The 13,898-nt window shown below is 40.9% G+C and overlaps 3 protein-coding genes across 3 annotated transcripts; 2 read left to right on the forward strand and 1 right to left on the reverse strand.

The window, feature by feature from the left end:
- The first annotated feature begins 801 nt into the window (after nucleotides 1-801).
- LOC134193055 (prostaglandin E synthase 3-like) lies at nucleotides 802-7,347 on the forward strand. Its single transcript, XM_062661841.1, has 8 exons — nucleotides 802-899; nucleotides 963-1,076; nucleotides 1,155-1,224; nucleotides 4,411-4,506; nucleotides 4,581-4,667; nucleotides 4,733-4,780; nucleotides 4,838-4,871; nucleotides 7,068-7,347. The coding sequence occupies exons 1-8, from the start codon at nucleotides 886-888 to the stop codon at nucleotides 7,145-7,147; spliced, it is 543 nt and encodes a 180-aa protein (XP_062517825.1). The 5' UTR covers nucleotides 802-885; the 3' UTR covers nucleotides 7,148-7,347.
- A 328-nt stretch (nucleotides 7,348-7,675) lies between these two features.
- LOC134193245 (kinetochore protein Spc25-like) lies at nucleotides 7,676-13,868 on the forward strand. Its single transcript, XM_062662064.1, has 6 exons — nucleotides 7,676-7,842; nucleotides 9,140-9,196; nucleotides 10,909-11,055; nucleotides 11,180-11,284; nucleotides 11,862-11,960; nucleotides 13,638-13,868. Exons 1-6 carry the CDS (start codon nucleotides 7,698-7,700, stop codon nucleotides 13,775-13,777), a joined length of 693 nt encoding a protein of 230 aa, XP_062518048.1. The 5' UTR covers nucleotides 7,676-7,697; the 3' UTR covers nucleotides 13,778-13,868.
- Nucleotides 9,218-10,376, reverse strand: LOC134193244 (mitochondrial uncoupling protein 4-like). The gene has a single exon (XM_062662063.1). The coding sequence runs from the start codon at nucleotides 10,157-10,159 to the stop codon at nucleotides 9,275-9,277; it is 885 nt and encodes a 294-aa protein (XP_062518047.1). The 5' UTR covers nucleotides 10,160-10,376; the 3' UTR covers nucleotides 9,218-9,274.
- Nucleotides 13,869-13,898: the final 30 nt, after the last annotated feature.

Here is a 13,898-nt window from a genome sequence, read left to right on the forward strand (position 1 = left end):
AGGTTCCTCAATTCTGAGGACTGTTTTCAGGTTTTAGGTGTGTGTGAGAGACGAAGAAGTGAACTACTGTACTGCATCAAATCGTCAAAGTAGGGTTGCAATAAGATGTGTTGTTTGAAACTGTAGACTCTTCTCTCTTTTGCCGCTGAAGATGCAAACACACACACACACACACACACACACACACACACACACACACACACACACACACACACACACACACACACCAAGAGGATAAAAACCCAACTTGTCTTCCTGCTATGGCATCTGATCTCTGCTCTGATAATGAATCATTTTCTGTCAATAATTGCCTCTGATCCAGAATAACCAGAACATTGTTTGTGGTGTTATGCAGTTTGTAGCAACATAGCGGCATAAATACATTCTTGCTATTATTCTACACCAGGTCTTTTTTAGCACGAATCTAGGCATTAATTAAAGAAATTTATTGTAATAAAATTTAATTGTGTCTAATTAATATCAATTGTATTAACCTTGGTGCTTTACACATATAAAGGATCTCTCCTCCCACCTTTATCCGTCACTTGTAGACAGCAGTGTGGGTTACCGAGGCTCAAGCACCTCTGCGCACCACAATTTGAGTCTTTCGTCCAATTTGAACGGCAACTCTCTTTGAAATAACAATCAACAACTTCGATTGCTGTCTATTCTCTATCCATCTGTATAGATCTAGTTACCATCCAATTCAGCGTTCGTCATCGTAAAACGCAACTTCAAAAATCAATCGTCTACAGTAGTTTTGCACACCATTCACGCTTACAGGCCATCACGTGTCGGCTGCGCCTGGCCCTGCAAATTCAAACCCATCTTTCGCTTATGACGATGACGTCATACTATTGATGTCAACAGCATCATTGAACCAACATGGCGGAAGTTTTGTAAGTCATTCGAGTCGAATCTAGTAGTAGTCTGTACATTACAAACTGTTTCTACTTTTGCAGACCGTCGCCAGAGGTCGTGTGGGCAGAGCGTTCAGATGTGTTGTACGTCACCATTAGACTAACAGACATACACAACCACAAGCTCGATGTAACGGAAGAAAAGCTGATTTTTAGGTTTCAATTTTTGAGCAGTTTTAATGAGACCTACGCCAACACTCGAAGCAAGTGTATAGAGCGAGTTTTGTGTTGTAGTGGCACAGGGGGTACTCAAGATAGACCATACTATTGCGAGTTGGAATTCTTTCGACCTGTCAAACCTCAGGTAAGTAGGCGACCTAGCGGCGTTGAGTTCCGGTGTAGGTGTAACTGCAATGTACTTTACTTAGTTGATTTATTTGTAATTAGAGGTGATATATGTATATATAGTTTGAAGAGTTCTCCGCATTTTGAGAATGAGATATTCAAGGGTTAGTTATGAGTTGTACGTGTACAACGTGTATAGACAGTCCGACAGGAAGACACAATGACATAGAAGATAGTCAGCTGCTGTTTCTGTTCCTGTGTTTTGCTGTGGCCACGTGTTGTGTGGGAGTTACCCAAATTGTGTCTGTGGTTATTGTTGGTTATTTGGCTTATTAGTACTCCTACATGCGTGAGTGAGGTAAAGTAATCAGGTTCATGGGTTTGTCTGTGTGTCTGTCTGACTGTCTGTCTGTGTGTCTGTCTGTCTTTTTGTCTGTCTGTCTGTCTTTTTGTCTGTCTGTCAGTACATATTTCCATGTAAATCAAGCATTTACATCAAGAGAGAATTGTCCACAGCAACACTAACAGGACTACTACTGTCCTGAAGCTTTCAAAATTACTCTTAGTACGCTCTATTTTGATGATCTAATCTGGCTATGCTATAAGGTTGTCCGACATGACTTATTCATTGCATCATTGAAGTGTCACTGAAATGATTGATTGCCACTTGGTCTTAGACTTGACCATATTTTGTCTGTCTGTTTGTCTGTTCATGTGTCTGTCTATCTGTCTGTCTGTCTGTTGTTGAAATTTAGAGAGATGGCGGCTCAGTTTGTAATCCATTAGGGCTGAACGTCAGTTTAGACTAGCAGAACATGAGCAATGTAATGGACTGCTGTGGGTTTACTGCTTTTGACAATTGCTCATATCTTTGTGATTTGATAATACTAAGGTGACAGACAGACAGATTGTTAGTGTTATTTAAAAAGTAGAGTTGTAGGCATCAACGAAATGTTAAGGACAGAGAAAAAGTTGATGCAAAATTATTTAGTTAATTAATGTCTTTGCTAACCTTTCCATTATAGTGTTATTATGTGCATATATTGTTCGAAACCTCTGCATGCATCTGGTTTATGAGAGACTAACAGTAACCCTCGGCTCAATAGAAAATATTTTTGTCATAGTTCTAAGTATCACTGCTTAGCAGCAGTGTGGGTGTAATTGTAGGGATCTGGTAATTATGCTCTAGATATGTGCATGACGAACATGATGATGCTTTACTCTTACCGTAAGCAAACTAATATAATTAATTATTGATTGCGTTTTGTATTCATCCAAATACAAGACCTTGGCCTTGAATTAAATGGTGAAATGCAATAAGCTTGTTTGTGTACTAATAGAAGACATGGGCTTGTATTTAGACATGGACTTGCATGGTATTGACTGCAAGATAAGATATTGACTGCACACTGGAGAGTTGCAAGTTGCTTCACTTGTCAATATGTACACCACTTGTATCTGTTTACGTGATCGTCCAGCTACATGTACATAAAGGTTACAGCAAGTTGTCTGCAGTGAAACCTTCAAAGTCTGATTCTTCTAAAAATGCTAGATCACCTCTTCCTGTTCTATGACATCTACTGGCATCAGCCCAGTTGCTTCCGGTGATTGTGATTTGTCATTGCTGAGGTAGAGATGATGTTTGACTTGCTTCTCAGTGCTTTCGTCCTTCATGCAGGTCATTGGAGCATCCTCCGTGCCATTAACGTTGGTAGTGATTCCTGCACACTTGAAAGAATATGTGATAGTTTCAAATGAGTGGTTGAGTAGGCTCAGCTGCAGGTTGAAACAAATCCCGCCTGTATGCATGCAGCTAAAGATAGGGTGGGTTTTTCTATTTAGTCTAGGTCTTTTTATTAAGAGCATCACAGAGACTAAGTTGCAAAGTGGTTTGAATTGAAGCCCTGAGGGTTGAATTTTGTTGGGGCTTGTATTTGGACGGATATGTTAATTTTCGTGTCTATTACAAGCAAAAGGACATGAAAACAGCAAATTGGTATCGTATAGCAATAACACTACCCATAGAGACTCCGAGTCAGAGGAACCAGAGGAGGTAGAAAGCTAGTGTGCATTAAAGGCACACCTATTAGCGAATTTGGTCTCTCCTAGACCTTGTTTGCTTTGTTTCTGTGCTGCTTTATGTCTGGATGTACTCTAAACAATGACTGATAATATCATATGAGCTTCTTTTGTGAATTGATGTTTACATGTGGACTTCACATAGTTACGCGTCAGTGGTCTAGAATGTTCCATCTTTCTGTGGTTCCACGACCTTTTTTTCAATGATGTTTTGTTAGTTATCCCAAGTTCACCGATTTCAGTGAGTAGCGACCACAACTCTGGCGATGTAGAAAGCTAGCGTGCATTAAAGGAACGTCCACAGACGAATCTCGTCTTTTATTTAGACCTAGACCTCAAGACAGTTAAAACGAAATGGTAACTAGGCAGATGTCTTCAACTGGTAGTACACCTTACTCTAGGTACACCTTACTCTAGGTACACCTTACTCTAACCCTAAGAGGATTCTGAAAGTGACTAGAGTTCACACTTCCTACCTGCAAAGCAGTCACCTACTGTACAGGATATGACTTTCACGTTGTCTGTTTGCACGAAATGTTAGGAGGTACGACCCGTGGCAGCGTTAGTCCATCATTAATTCATGCAAGTAGGCATGGTTGAACGAATCTGTCGAATTTTGCCTCTACATTCCTACTTGGGCTGCTTTGCGCCAGTCAAATGCGTGTAAGTGTTGCTTCCATCAAGGAAAACAGAGAGTTTATAATAAAAGGGTCATGAACACTCAGAACCATCCGCATGTATATCCGGATGTTGCACTCACAGTGGCTCAAGGCAGACTGAAATAGGCACGTGGTTCAAATACGGGGCTTAGGAGGTGCTTATTGGCTGAATAGTAAGACCGCCCTTATAGCGCTGCGCTAGCTTTCTACCTCTTCTGGAGAGGAACATAGACTTGTCCATGCAAGGAAAGGAAGAGACAAGCTACTGAAAGCTTTGTGCACAATTACAAAAATTACTTATCAGGTATTAGCATCATGTTGGCAAAAACGACACGAAAATTTGTTCTATTATGAGTTTATAGTAATAGACCTTTGGTTGTGTCTTTCTATTGAATAATTTTTGAATGGCATAGTTCTATTCATTAACACAGTATAGTGAATTGTAAATGTGGATTTGTGTTCTGTAGGACACAAAACAAAAGATAACTCAACGAGAGGTTTTTCTGAAATTGACAAAACAGGAGTCCGGTTCCTACTGGAACTGTCTAGTGAAGGGTAAAAAGGTAACAAGCAATTTTTCTATTGTGGTTACTGTATGTAATGTTGAGGTAACGAACTGCATGGGAATGGTGTGTAGCCACATTTTGTACACACTGACTTCAGTCGCTGGAAAGACGAAGATGACTCAGAGCCTGAAGGAGATAACGAGCCCGAACTGGAAGGAGTGAGACATATAGCATTGTATAACTGTGTGGGTTTGAAATCAGCATTGGTGTCGATGTTTGATAGTTGATGTCACAGATGGGTGGATTGGGTGATGATGTATCAGGACTCGAGGTGAGTTGCGACTTATGTCGTGTTGCAGCGAGTAACAGTGAATTGGTGTCTTTACAGGACACACTAGACTCAGACGATAGCGACAATGAAGGTAAGCATCAGTGAACTGTGAATTCGGAGTTATAATACGCTGTGTGGCAATTGTGTTTAGTCTCACGTGTTCGATCTTGTAGATTAGTGGGGTCTCGCTGGTGTGGGCAAATATTTTAGATCTACGGACTTTTAGACTTTATGCATGTTTCTTTCATGTCAAAGTACCGTATCCATCCAAATACAAGCCCCAGGGCTTGAATTAAATTGTGGACTGCACTAATTGGTTTTTGTGTACTAATAAAAGACCCAGAGCTTGTTTTTAGACAGGGGCTTATATGGTAAAAATACACTGACTGCATGCTACAGAGTTGCAAGTTGCTTCACTTGTCAATAATTATGAACACCTCTGTTACACGTGATTGCCCAGCTACATAAAAATTGCAGCAAGTCGTCTGCAGTAAATAAAGCGTTCAAAGTCTGATTCTTCTGTAAACACTAGATCTTCCTTCTGTTCTTTTTATGGCATGGCCCAGTTCCTTGCACTGATTGTGATTCATTGTTACTGGGGTAGAGATGATGTTTGACTTTCTTCAGAATGGTTTTGTCCTTCCTTCAAGGTCATTAGAGCATCCTCTTCGCCATCAATGGTTGGGAGTGATTCCTGCACGCTAGAAAGAATATATAATAATTTCAAATGAGTTGATGAGTAGACATCTCGTCTGCAGGTTGAAACAAATCTCATCTGTACACATGCAACTGAAGAAATGGTGTAGTGGGTCTTCTATTCAGTCTGGGTCTTTAATCTTTTATTAAAAACAACACTCAGACTAAGTTGCAAAGTGGTTTGAATTGAAGCCCCGGGCTTGAATTTTGGGGAGCTTGTATTTAGACGTATAGGTATATCGGTCATTTGTGCTCTAGGCAGAGGAAATTAGATCAATTTGAAGAGGAAATTTCTGGTTGATTGTGCACAGATACGTTTGCTATGATTGTGGTTTTGTTGTATGATCAATGTAATGAAACCTGTACAACAATGCAACTTGCTGGATTAGAAACAACGTTTGGATATTCGACACAGTGCAAGCTAATGTTTGGTATTGTAGTTCATATCAGTGTGTCACATGATTCTCAAACCTTTACCAAGCCACCAACAGTACACGATTTCAGTAATAAAACAAATTTAAATGTACTGTCATGGTGACCTTTACAAGGTCTTTGGTTTCTGATAGGAATAAAATTTTACATCTAAAAGCATCAATTTTATTAATTAGTTGATTACATGTGTTGGTAAGTGTAACATTTTGATACACAAACAGTAAATTAATTAATGCATTATACTAATACATTAATACATTAGCTATTTGACTTACCTCAGCCTTTCAACTATTTTGGAAGTATTTCAAATTCTTCTTCAAGCAGGACATTCTGTGTGTATGAAAACAGTCAAGCTCTGAAAACTATGTCAAACTGATAACTACCGTATTACATAATAAGTGATTGCCATTTCCATTGGTCTAGTAGTACAATTTTTTAGTCTGGCGTCACAATTTGTGTCATCACCATGGAAATGACAACTCACCCTGTATAATACATGTAGTATGGTTTAGCATAGCCAGTGTTCAGAGCCATTTTAAGTAAAGACAGCCAAAACAGGTAGTGTCTTCATCGTCTAAACAACAAGGTGCTTAGGCGTGTTACATATAGTTTATAGACTGGCGAGTGTACACGAAATACACCTGCTGTGCTCATGAGTTGGCAAGAGGGTGAAGCCCGACTGCTAATGATCTGGGTGCAGTGGTGTGTATTTTGCTTATACTCTTGCCAGAATGTCTATAACTGGTTTGTAGCAGCCTAGCTTTGTCTGCACCAATCAGTGTCCAGTATTCACTTAGAGTATGTAGCATATCCTACGTTTGCTACATAATGATTGGTCAATAAACCAGTCGCCCCACGCACTTATATCGCTCGATTTGTTGAATGGTTAATATGTAGTGGAAGTGGGATGTGTCACTTATTATTCTAAGCAAATACTGGACACTGATTGGTGCAGATGAAACTAGGGTGCTACATATTTTTACTACACGACCATATCTCAAGGAAATAAATATTTATTCAGTCATCTATACCCTGACCCGGAAGTTGATATTTATGCATTTCAAGTTTTGCTAAAAACAAAAATAAGAATACATGTAGTGTGTTTACAGGCAATAAATATGCCTTTTTCTTTCCAGTAATATAAATGGTTTGTTTTTAGAGCTTCCTGATCTAGAATCAAAGCCTGTGGAGGATGAGGCGACTGTTTCAAAAGATGATCATGAAGAGGAGAGTGTGTGAGATGAAAATGACTCTAGCGCTGCAGAATAAGAATACGTCTAGCCAATTCTGTTTGTTTCTGGTTTTCTGTAATGTTGTCATTATCACTGGTTTCTGATCAGATCGACATCGGATCTGACAATTGCGTGTTTACATGCATGGCACGTGCTTAGCGCGCGTTAGACATGTTCGTGTTGGAATACGAAACTCTGGAATACGAAACTCTGGAACGCTAAAATTCGCTTTATTTGACATTGCTTGGGCTGAATCCCACCATTCTATTAAAAGTTCAGCTAGCAGGTTTACAGGTAACTTGTTTTCGCGGGCTCATTTGGTGTTAGGTCTAGCAGACCTCGTAGAACTTAGTGCAAGTCAAAATATTTTACGAACAGTCAAATGGTCGCCGCTAAAGCTATAAAGAACTCAATATGCAATCCACACGTATACAGACCGGGAAGGTTGCCGGGCGTGTGTTGCAACCAAATATGGTCACGCTTGCGGTTATCCTAGCGCGTTACGCATGGTTCTGAGTTTGCGCGGTATTTTCAAGGCGAACGCGGGTTTTGTTCTCATGAGTACTTTGTCTCTCATCAGTCGCGACTTTGATCTTTCCTCTGCTGCTACTGACCAGTCGTTAACGGCCAAATGTAGTAAACTAGAGGCGGTGGTGGAAAGGTTTACCACTTTTCAAACAGAACGGTCCGACAGAGCCAGAGGTAGGTAACTATCAGTTGGTGTTGTCGTGGATTTGCGTCCTTTGTCAAGCGCTGGAACGCTTTGCTTGTACACGCCGTAACGGCAAATGACAGACCGTGGTGGCCACGCCCTCTCTGCTGTTTGTCTGTTTGTCTGTCTGTCAATGCATATACTTATTTTATAATTAAATTGTAACTAAAATAATCCGCAAGCAGATAAACAAAACCAAAGTCAGCTGTCTGTGTCTGACTCTCTTTCTATCGATAGTGTCAAACTTGATGATAGTCTTTCTGTTTGTCGGGTGGTCAGCCGTTCATTGAATTTGTTTTATCTGTGTGTCTCTCTGTCTGTCGGTCCGTCCGTCTGTCTCCCTCTGTTTGTCTGTCTGTCTGTCAAAGAAATATATTTGCATAAATCAGAACTATTACAAATCAAACTAAGCAAAGTCTAATACGTGATACACTACAGTTGATCTTAGCAGGGTCTTACGATGATTATCTAACTAAAGAATACTGACAGTCTGTCTGTTTGCCTGTCAAACGTATTTCACTATTTATAAAGAACTTTAACTCTACATGAAGGTGCAGCTAAAACAACTGTGCTAAAATTAGTATCCCACATGGGACAGTCTGATACAAAGCACATTGTACTATGTAGTAAACAGCAACGACAACAACTAATGAGTAGAGTTCTGAATGTCTAGTTCAGTGTCATCCCAGTCTTCTTTCCTTGCCTTAGAGATACTGCTCAATTTTCTCATGATGACCTTATAGTTCGATTTCTGACTTCCTGACTGTGTGTCAGTATGTCTGTCTGCCTGTGAGTGCCTGTCTGTCTGTCTGTCTATGATTGCCTGTCTGTCTGTCTGTCTATGATTGCCTGTCTGTCTGTCTGTCTATGAGTGTCTGTTCGTCTGTCTGTCTGTCTGTCTGTCTGTCATTACATATATTTTCAAACATTGAACTATTATACACCATCTAAGCAAAGCAACTAAATACTACCCAAGCCAATAGGGCTTGGTTCTACCTTCTGTCTGTCTGTCTGTCTGTCTGTCTGTCTGTCTGTCGGTGAGTGTCTGCCTGTCTTGTCTGTCTGTCTGTGAGTGTCTGTCTGTCTGTCTGTCTGTCTTGTCTGGGTTCTGGGTTCCGGTCTTATCCAAGTCATACTGTCATCTGAACCAATCAGTACAGCTTGAATGTACTTGGAATACAATCTCATTCGATTTCCTCTCTATGTACCCTTCTTCACCTCACTTTCATTAGACAAACTGACTACATTCTTGTCCACCTTGTTATTATTTTATGATCCCCTTTGCAGAGGAATCCTCCGCTTACAGAGAAAAGGCCATCACTGAAAGAAAGCAAAAGCTCGAAGGTGAGATAGACGACAGACTGGTTAAGTTAATAATATAATACAACAATAATATAATTGCACTGTTAGCTAATACTATTGTTAAAAAGATGATGTTCCAGCAATTCGTCTAATCTGTTCGTACGATATCCAGAATGTCAACGACCACGGAGCCATCCTCGCCCATATAGGCAGAAATCCCTTCCAAAGGGCCAGCATGCCCTCATTTTGCACAGTTAGCTTCAAACACTGCAACGATGAGCTATAGAGTTGTGGCTGATTCATAATCCGGGTCTTAACAACGTCGGCTGGTGTGCCGACCGTCGCTGCCACTAATCCCGATGCTGCACTAGCAATAGAATGTGTGATTGAGTTATCCCCTAAATGAGTATATTGTAAGAGTGCCTGCTTGGTCGTGTCATATGTAGTCAAGTCGCCCATGTTTACTAAAGCTGCCCTTTGTACATTGGGTGCCCATCCTTTCCACAGAGCGCGTATTCCTCCTTCACTGACAATTCTTGAAAATGCGTGAAAAGTGCCTCGAACTCGGGCCGGCTTTCCTTCGAGTTTACGTCGACCTTCCATCTGCATTTGAACCTTAACGAGGTCGGTCGGACTGGCAATGAATTGAGCAGCAGCTCCAGCGATTCCACCACTCAGTACTGCTTTGTAGAATGGAAAATGACCATCAAGTGATCGACCAAAGACATCCTCTCGAAGTTTCTCATAGAATCCCATTCTACATCCAGTGTAAACAAGATGTCGTAGTACGGCCGGACTGACTCCTTGCCAGAGCTTGAGGGGTCCTTCCTCTCGGATTATCCCCAGGGCGGTCTTCAACATCCCGCGGTATGCTGTGGGGTTAGGGGCTCCCTCTCCTTGGATTTGCAGTCGTGTTTTTGTCAGGTCGAGGGGGAATGTCACCGTCTCAGCAACCGTAGCGGCAGCGGCGGATAGCGCGTATTTGTAGAGAAAATCGGAAGCCATTCTACAGCATGGACACTCACACGTGACCTGACCGTCTTGTCTCACGTGATCTGCTCACGCTTGTCACTTCATTGTCAGTCGGCTAGCTGGACGACCCGCGTAGTGGTGTATCATGCACGAAAGGAGAGTAGGACTGTGTTTACAATCGGCGTTAGCGTAGCAATGAACGTTGTTCTAGAACGCCATTAGCGACTACCTCGCGTGCACATCTTCTAGTAAAGCGTACGGGAATTTCTGGGTAATTTTCGCTGGTACACTACTCCATAAAATGTTAACCGTAAGATAATGGCTGCAGAAGAATACAAATTTTTAGAGATTTGTGGAGTTGTCTCAGAGCTGGATATTCCGTCGTTTTTCCCCTACTTGTAGTTTCGGAAGTTTGTTTGAGAAGGTTCTCCAGGGCAAACAGTAGGGCAGAGATAATGCAATGTGGTAGACAATGACATCGTTCATAGTTCATACAAGATGGCCTATGCAAGCGTGTCTAGGTGTGCTGATCTCACATGACCACTATGAGCATTAATCAAGTTAACTGAAACGCTGTTAGACACATTTTAGTGAACAATGTCGTAATTTAGCACTTATACATTGCTATATAAAATGGTTCAAGAAAATAATGTTAACTTGTATCTTGTTTGGAGATCCTTTTTACTCTCAGTGTACTTCCATCAACAGAAAACTTGTGATAATTTTGAGAACATAATAATGTGAGAGAAGCTGTTGACTAATTATTACGCTGTGATTTTTAGCTAAACAGCAAGCCAAGCAACGAGTAGCTGAAGGCAAGAAAGAACTGAAGGAAGTGAACAAGATGAGAAAGAAGTTGATGAAAGATATTGATTCTGTCAGTAAAGAGCTGCATGAGAAACTTCAGATTGTGGATGAAGAAACGAAAGGTTGCAAGAAACATGGCTGTGTGTGTGTGTGTGTGTGTGTGTGTGTGTGTGTGCGCGCGCACGCACATGTATTTGTGTGCATGAAAAAGTTGACCTGAAATGTTAGTTGTGTTATTGATTTTAGCTAATATGAAACGAGAGGAGGAAAGGTCTGCTAAGGTCGACAGGGTCACGGAAAATTTACAGAAGATTTTGGATAAATTTCATCTTCATTTCAGAAAGATCAAAGGTGATAATCTAATTTAACTACAGGAGATGAATTGTACATGTAGGTTTGTGACTGTCTAATACAACTCACCGTTGTCACTGTGTGTGTGTGTGTGTGCGTGTGTGTGTGTGTGTGTGTGTGTGTGTGTGCATTTGCTTGCCTGGTTTAAATAAAAAGTTGAGGAATCTCTATTAGAGTTGGGCATATAATATAAATTTTTTATCTAGTCTGGAATACTCTTCACTAAACTGTGATTTACATGCCTAACACTTAGTTAACAAATTATGAAGACACTAACTGTCCTTTTGATGTTTCTGTGGCAACTGATTGCCAGGTCTTGAAAAAATATAAGGCACCGCAGTGAGCATCCTGTTTATAACAGTACACCAAGTGTTGATGTTTAGTAGTTGTGTGGAAAAATGTATGTTTGTCTCATTATTGTGATGATATTGCTCCTTTTTGTAATGAGTTCTGGCTAGAACAATTGAATTGTTGGGTAGTTTTTTCCTTGTTTGCTGTCTCTTCTTTTACGAATGTTTATTCCAAATTTGTGATTTGTTATTTGAGCTTGAACTGTGGCTGTTGTGCTCTTAATTAGGTTGTCAGATCCAAGCAGTTTTCAATTATGTTGATCGGGACGATCAAGACAGGAACTGTTACTTTATTGTGAAGCTGTTGGATGGCAAAGTGTATGAAGGTAATACTCTATAGCATGCTTATAATTTTTTTAGGTAAAATAGTGTGGACAAACAAAACCGCATATTCACTTCATTTTTATGAAAGTGAGAATGGTGTTGGTGCACCAAATTTGTAGCAAACCCAAGATATTAGTTTAAAGGTTAGTGCATACGAGAGCATCGTGTGCTCTAGCTAGATGCGACTGGAGATTAAAGTTAAATGACCTCGTGACAGGGCAGTGGTTCTTTTTAATGTTAAATACCCTAGATCAATGGTTGACAACAGAGTGGTTGGATGGGTGTGTAATATGTCAGACAAGTTGAAGTGATCATCAGATCAGTAATAAGTGATCATTGGGAAACAGGAAAGATAGCCTCATTGTAATAAAGCTTGCTGCATAACTGCAGTTGCTAAAATGGATTGCTGCATGAAGTAAACAGCTGTTGCAGGTTGCTACTACGAGTTGGGAGGACAGAATGCCATCTTCCATTATGTTCAAATACCCTACTGCAATTGTTTTCGAGACTAAGTCTTTTCAAGGCTCCAAAAATAATTTGAAAATTTTTAAATCATAATTTTAATTTTGCAAGGTCTCAGTGTTCTCCCCAGGATCTTTTAGCAGAGCGGGCCGCTCTCCCTTATTCTAAGCAATTAAGCTTTTAGGTTAAGTAGATCATCCAGATGCCAAGACTTGAGGATCTCGAAGTAAGCTTATTACTTAATTAGCTAAGACAGCGGGTTGCATCTAGTACCTCGTTTACACTGACAAGACTAATAAGGACCAGCCAGTCTGTTCGAGTATTCCAGCAAGGTGTGAATTGTTGAACGAGCCAGCACGCGTGTAACATACACTGCAAGGTTGCAAACAGGCCAGATATGTGTGTGCTCTTGTTTAAAAAACCGAGCAGGTGAACTGGAGCGAAGAGACTGCAGCTATTGTGCAGAAGAGTCATGTTTTGGAATCACTAGAAAACGAGCAGTGCTACTGCTTGTGATATGATGAGCTGACTCTGGACGGCTTCGTCTCCTCACAACGAAATCAGATAGAGACTTTCGTCCATGCTTTATCGATATTCAACCGAGTCATCTAACCTACTTGTAGTTACACTATGCAACGGGACCGGACTGCGCCGAGCCAGCTCACTCGAATCGAACGGGCTGAGTCAGCCCACTCCGGCAGCTCCCAACTTGGCTCGGTCGTGTTTTCACTGGCACGTGAGACTGGGTACCACCGAGCTGGCACGGTCCGGCCTGTTTGAACATGCCAGTGTAAACGGGGTATTATTGTGTAGAACTCTTACACTTGTACTTGCAGCCCTTAACCACGCTTTCGCAGTTGGTGTTCACGTGCAAGTAGGTATACATGTCAGCGAAGTGCATGTGTCATGTTGGCGTCGCAGAGAACTATTGAGTCTTTCTTCATGAGCAACGACGTCGAAGATAAGAACACCTGCATTGTTGAAAGAAAAAGTGGCAACTGACTAAGCCACTAACATTGCGTGAAGTGGGCGTGGTATTGGTAACGCCCACTTCACGGAGTATTCTGCTCTGCCTTTTAAGATTTCTGGGGAGAACACTTAGTCTTGATGTGCGATATTAGTCATTTTCAATTTAATTATTGTGTCAAGTTGATTTAATTCTCTAACAGGTGCCTTCCAGGATGTTAAAATGTATTGATAGATTTTATTCTGTTTAGTCACTCAGACAAATCCAGAAGTTCAAGATGTAGACAAGCTAGTTGCTGAACTTAATGCATCGCAAAACTTTAGCAGATTTGTGTGTACGATCCGCAAACGCTTTCAGATGGCTATAGAGGAGGAAAAGAAACTCTCATGAACTCTGCATTGTAGCAGAATGCCCATACACTTTGTCTATAAATTGTAAGCATAGTAATAGCTAATCAGCAAACAACTGTAACCATATAAAACTGATTGTCGCTTGTCTGTACTTCTACTTC

The sequence above is a fragment of the Corticium candelabrum genome, chromosome 17 (assembly GCF_963422355.1).
Source record: "Corticium candelabrum chromosome 17, ooCorCand1.1, whole genome shotgun sequence".
Classification (NCBI taxonomy): Eukaryota; Metazoa; Porifera; class Homoscleromorpha; order Homosclerophorida; family Plakinidae; genus Corticium; species Corticium candelabrum.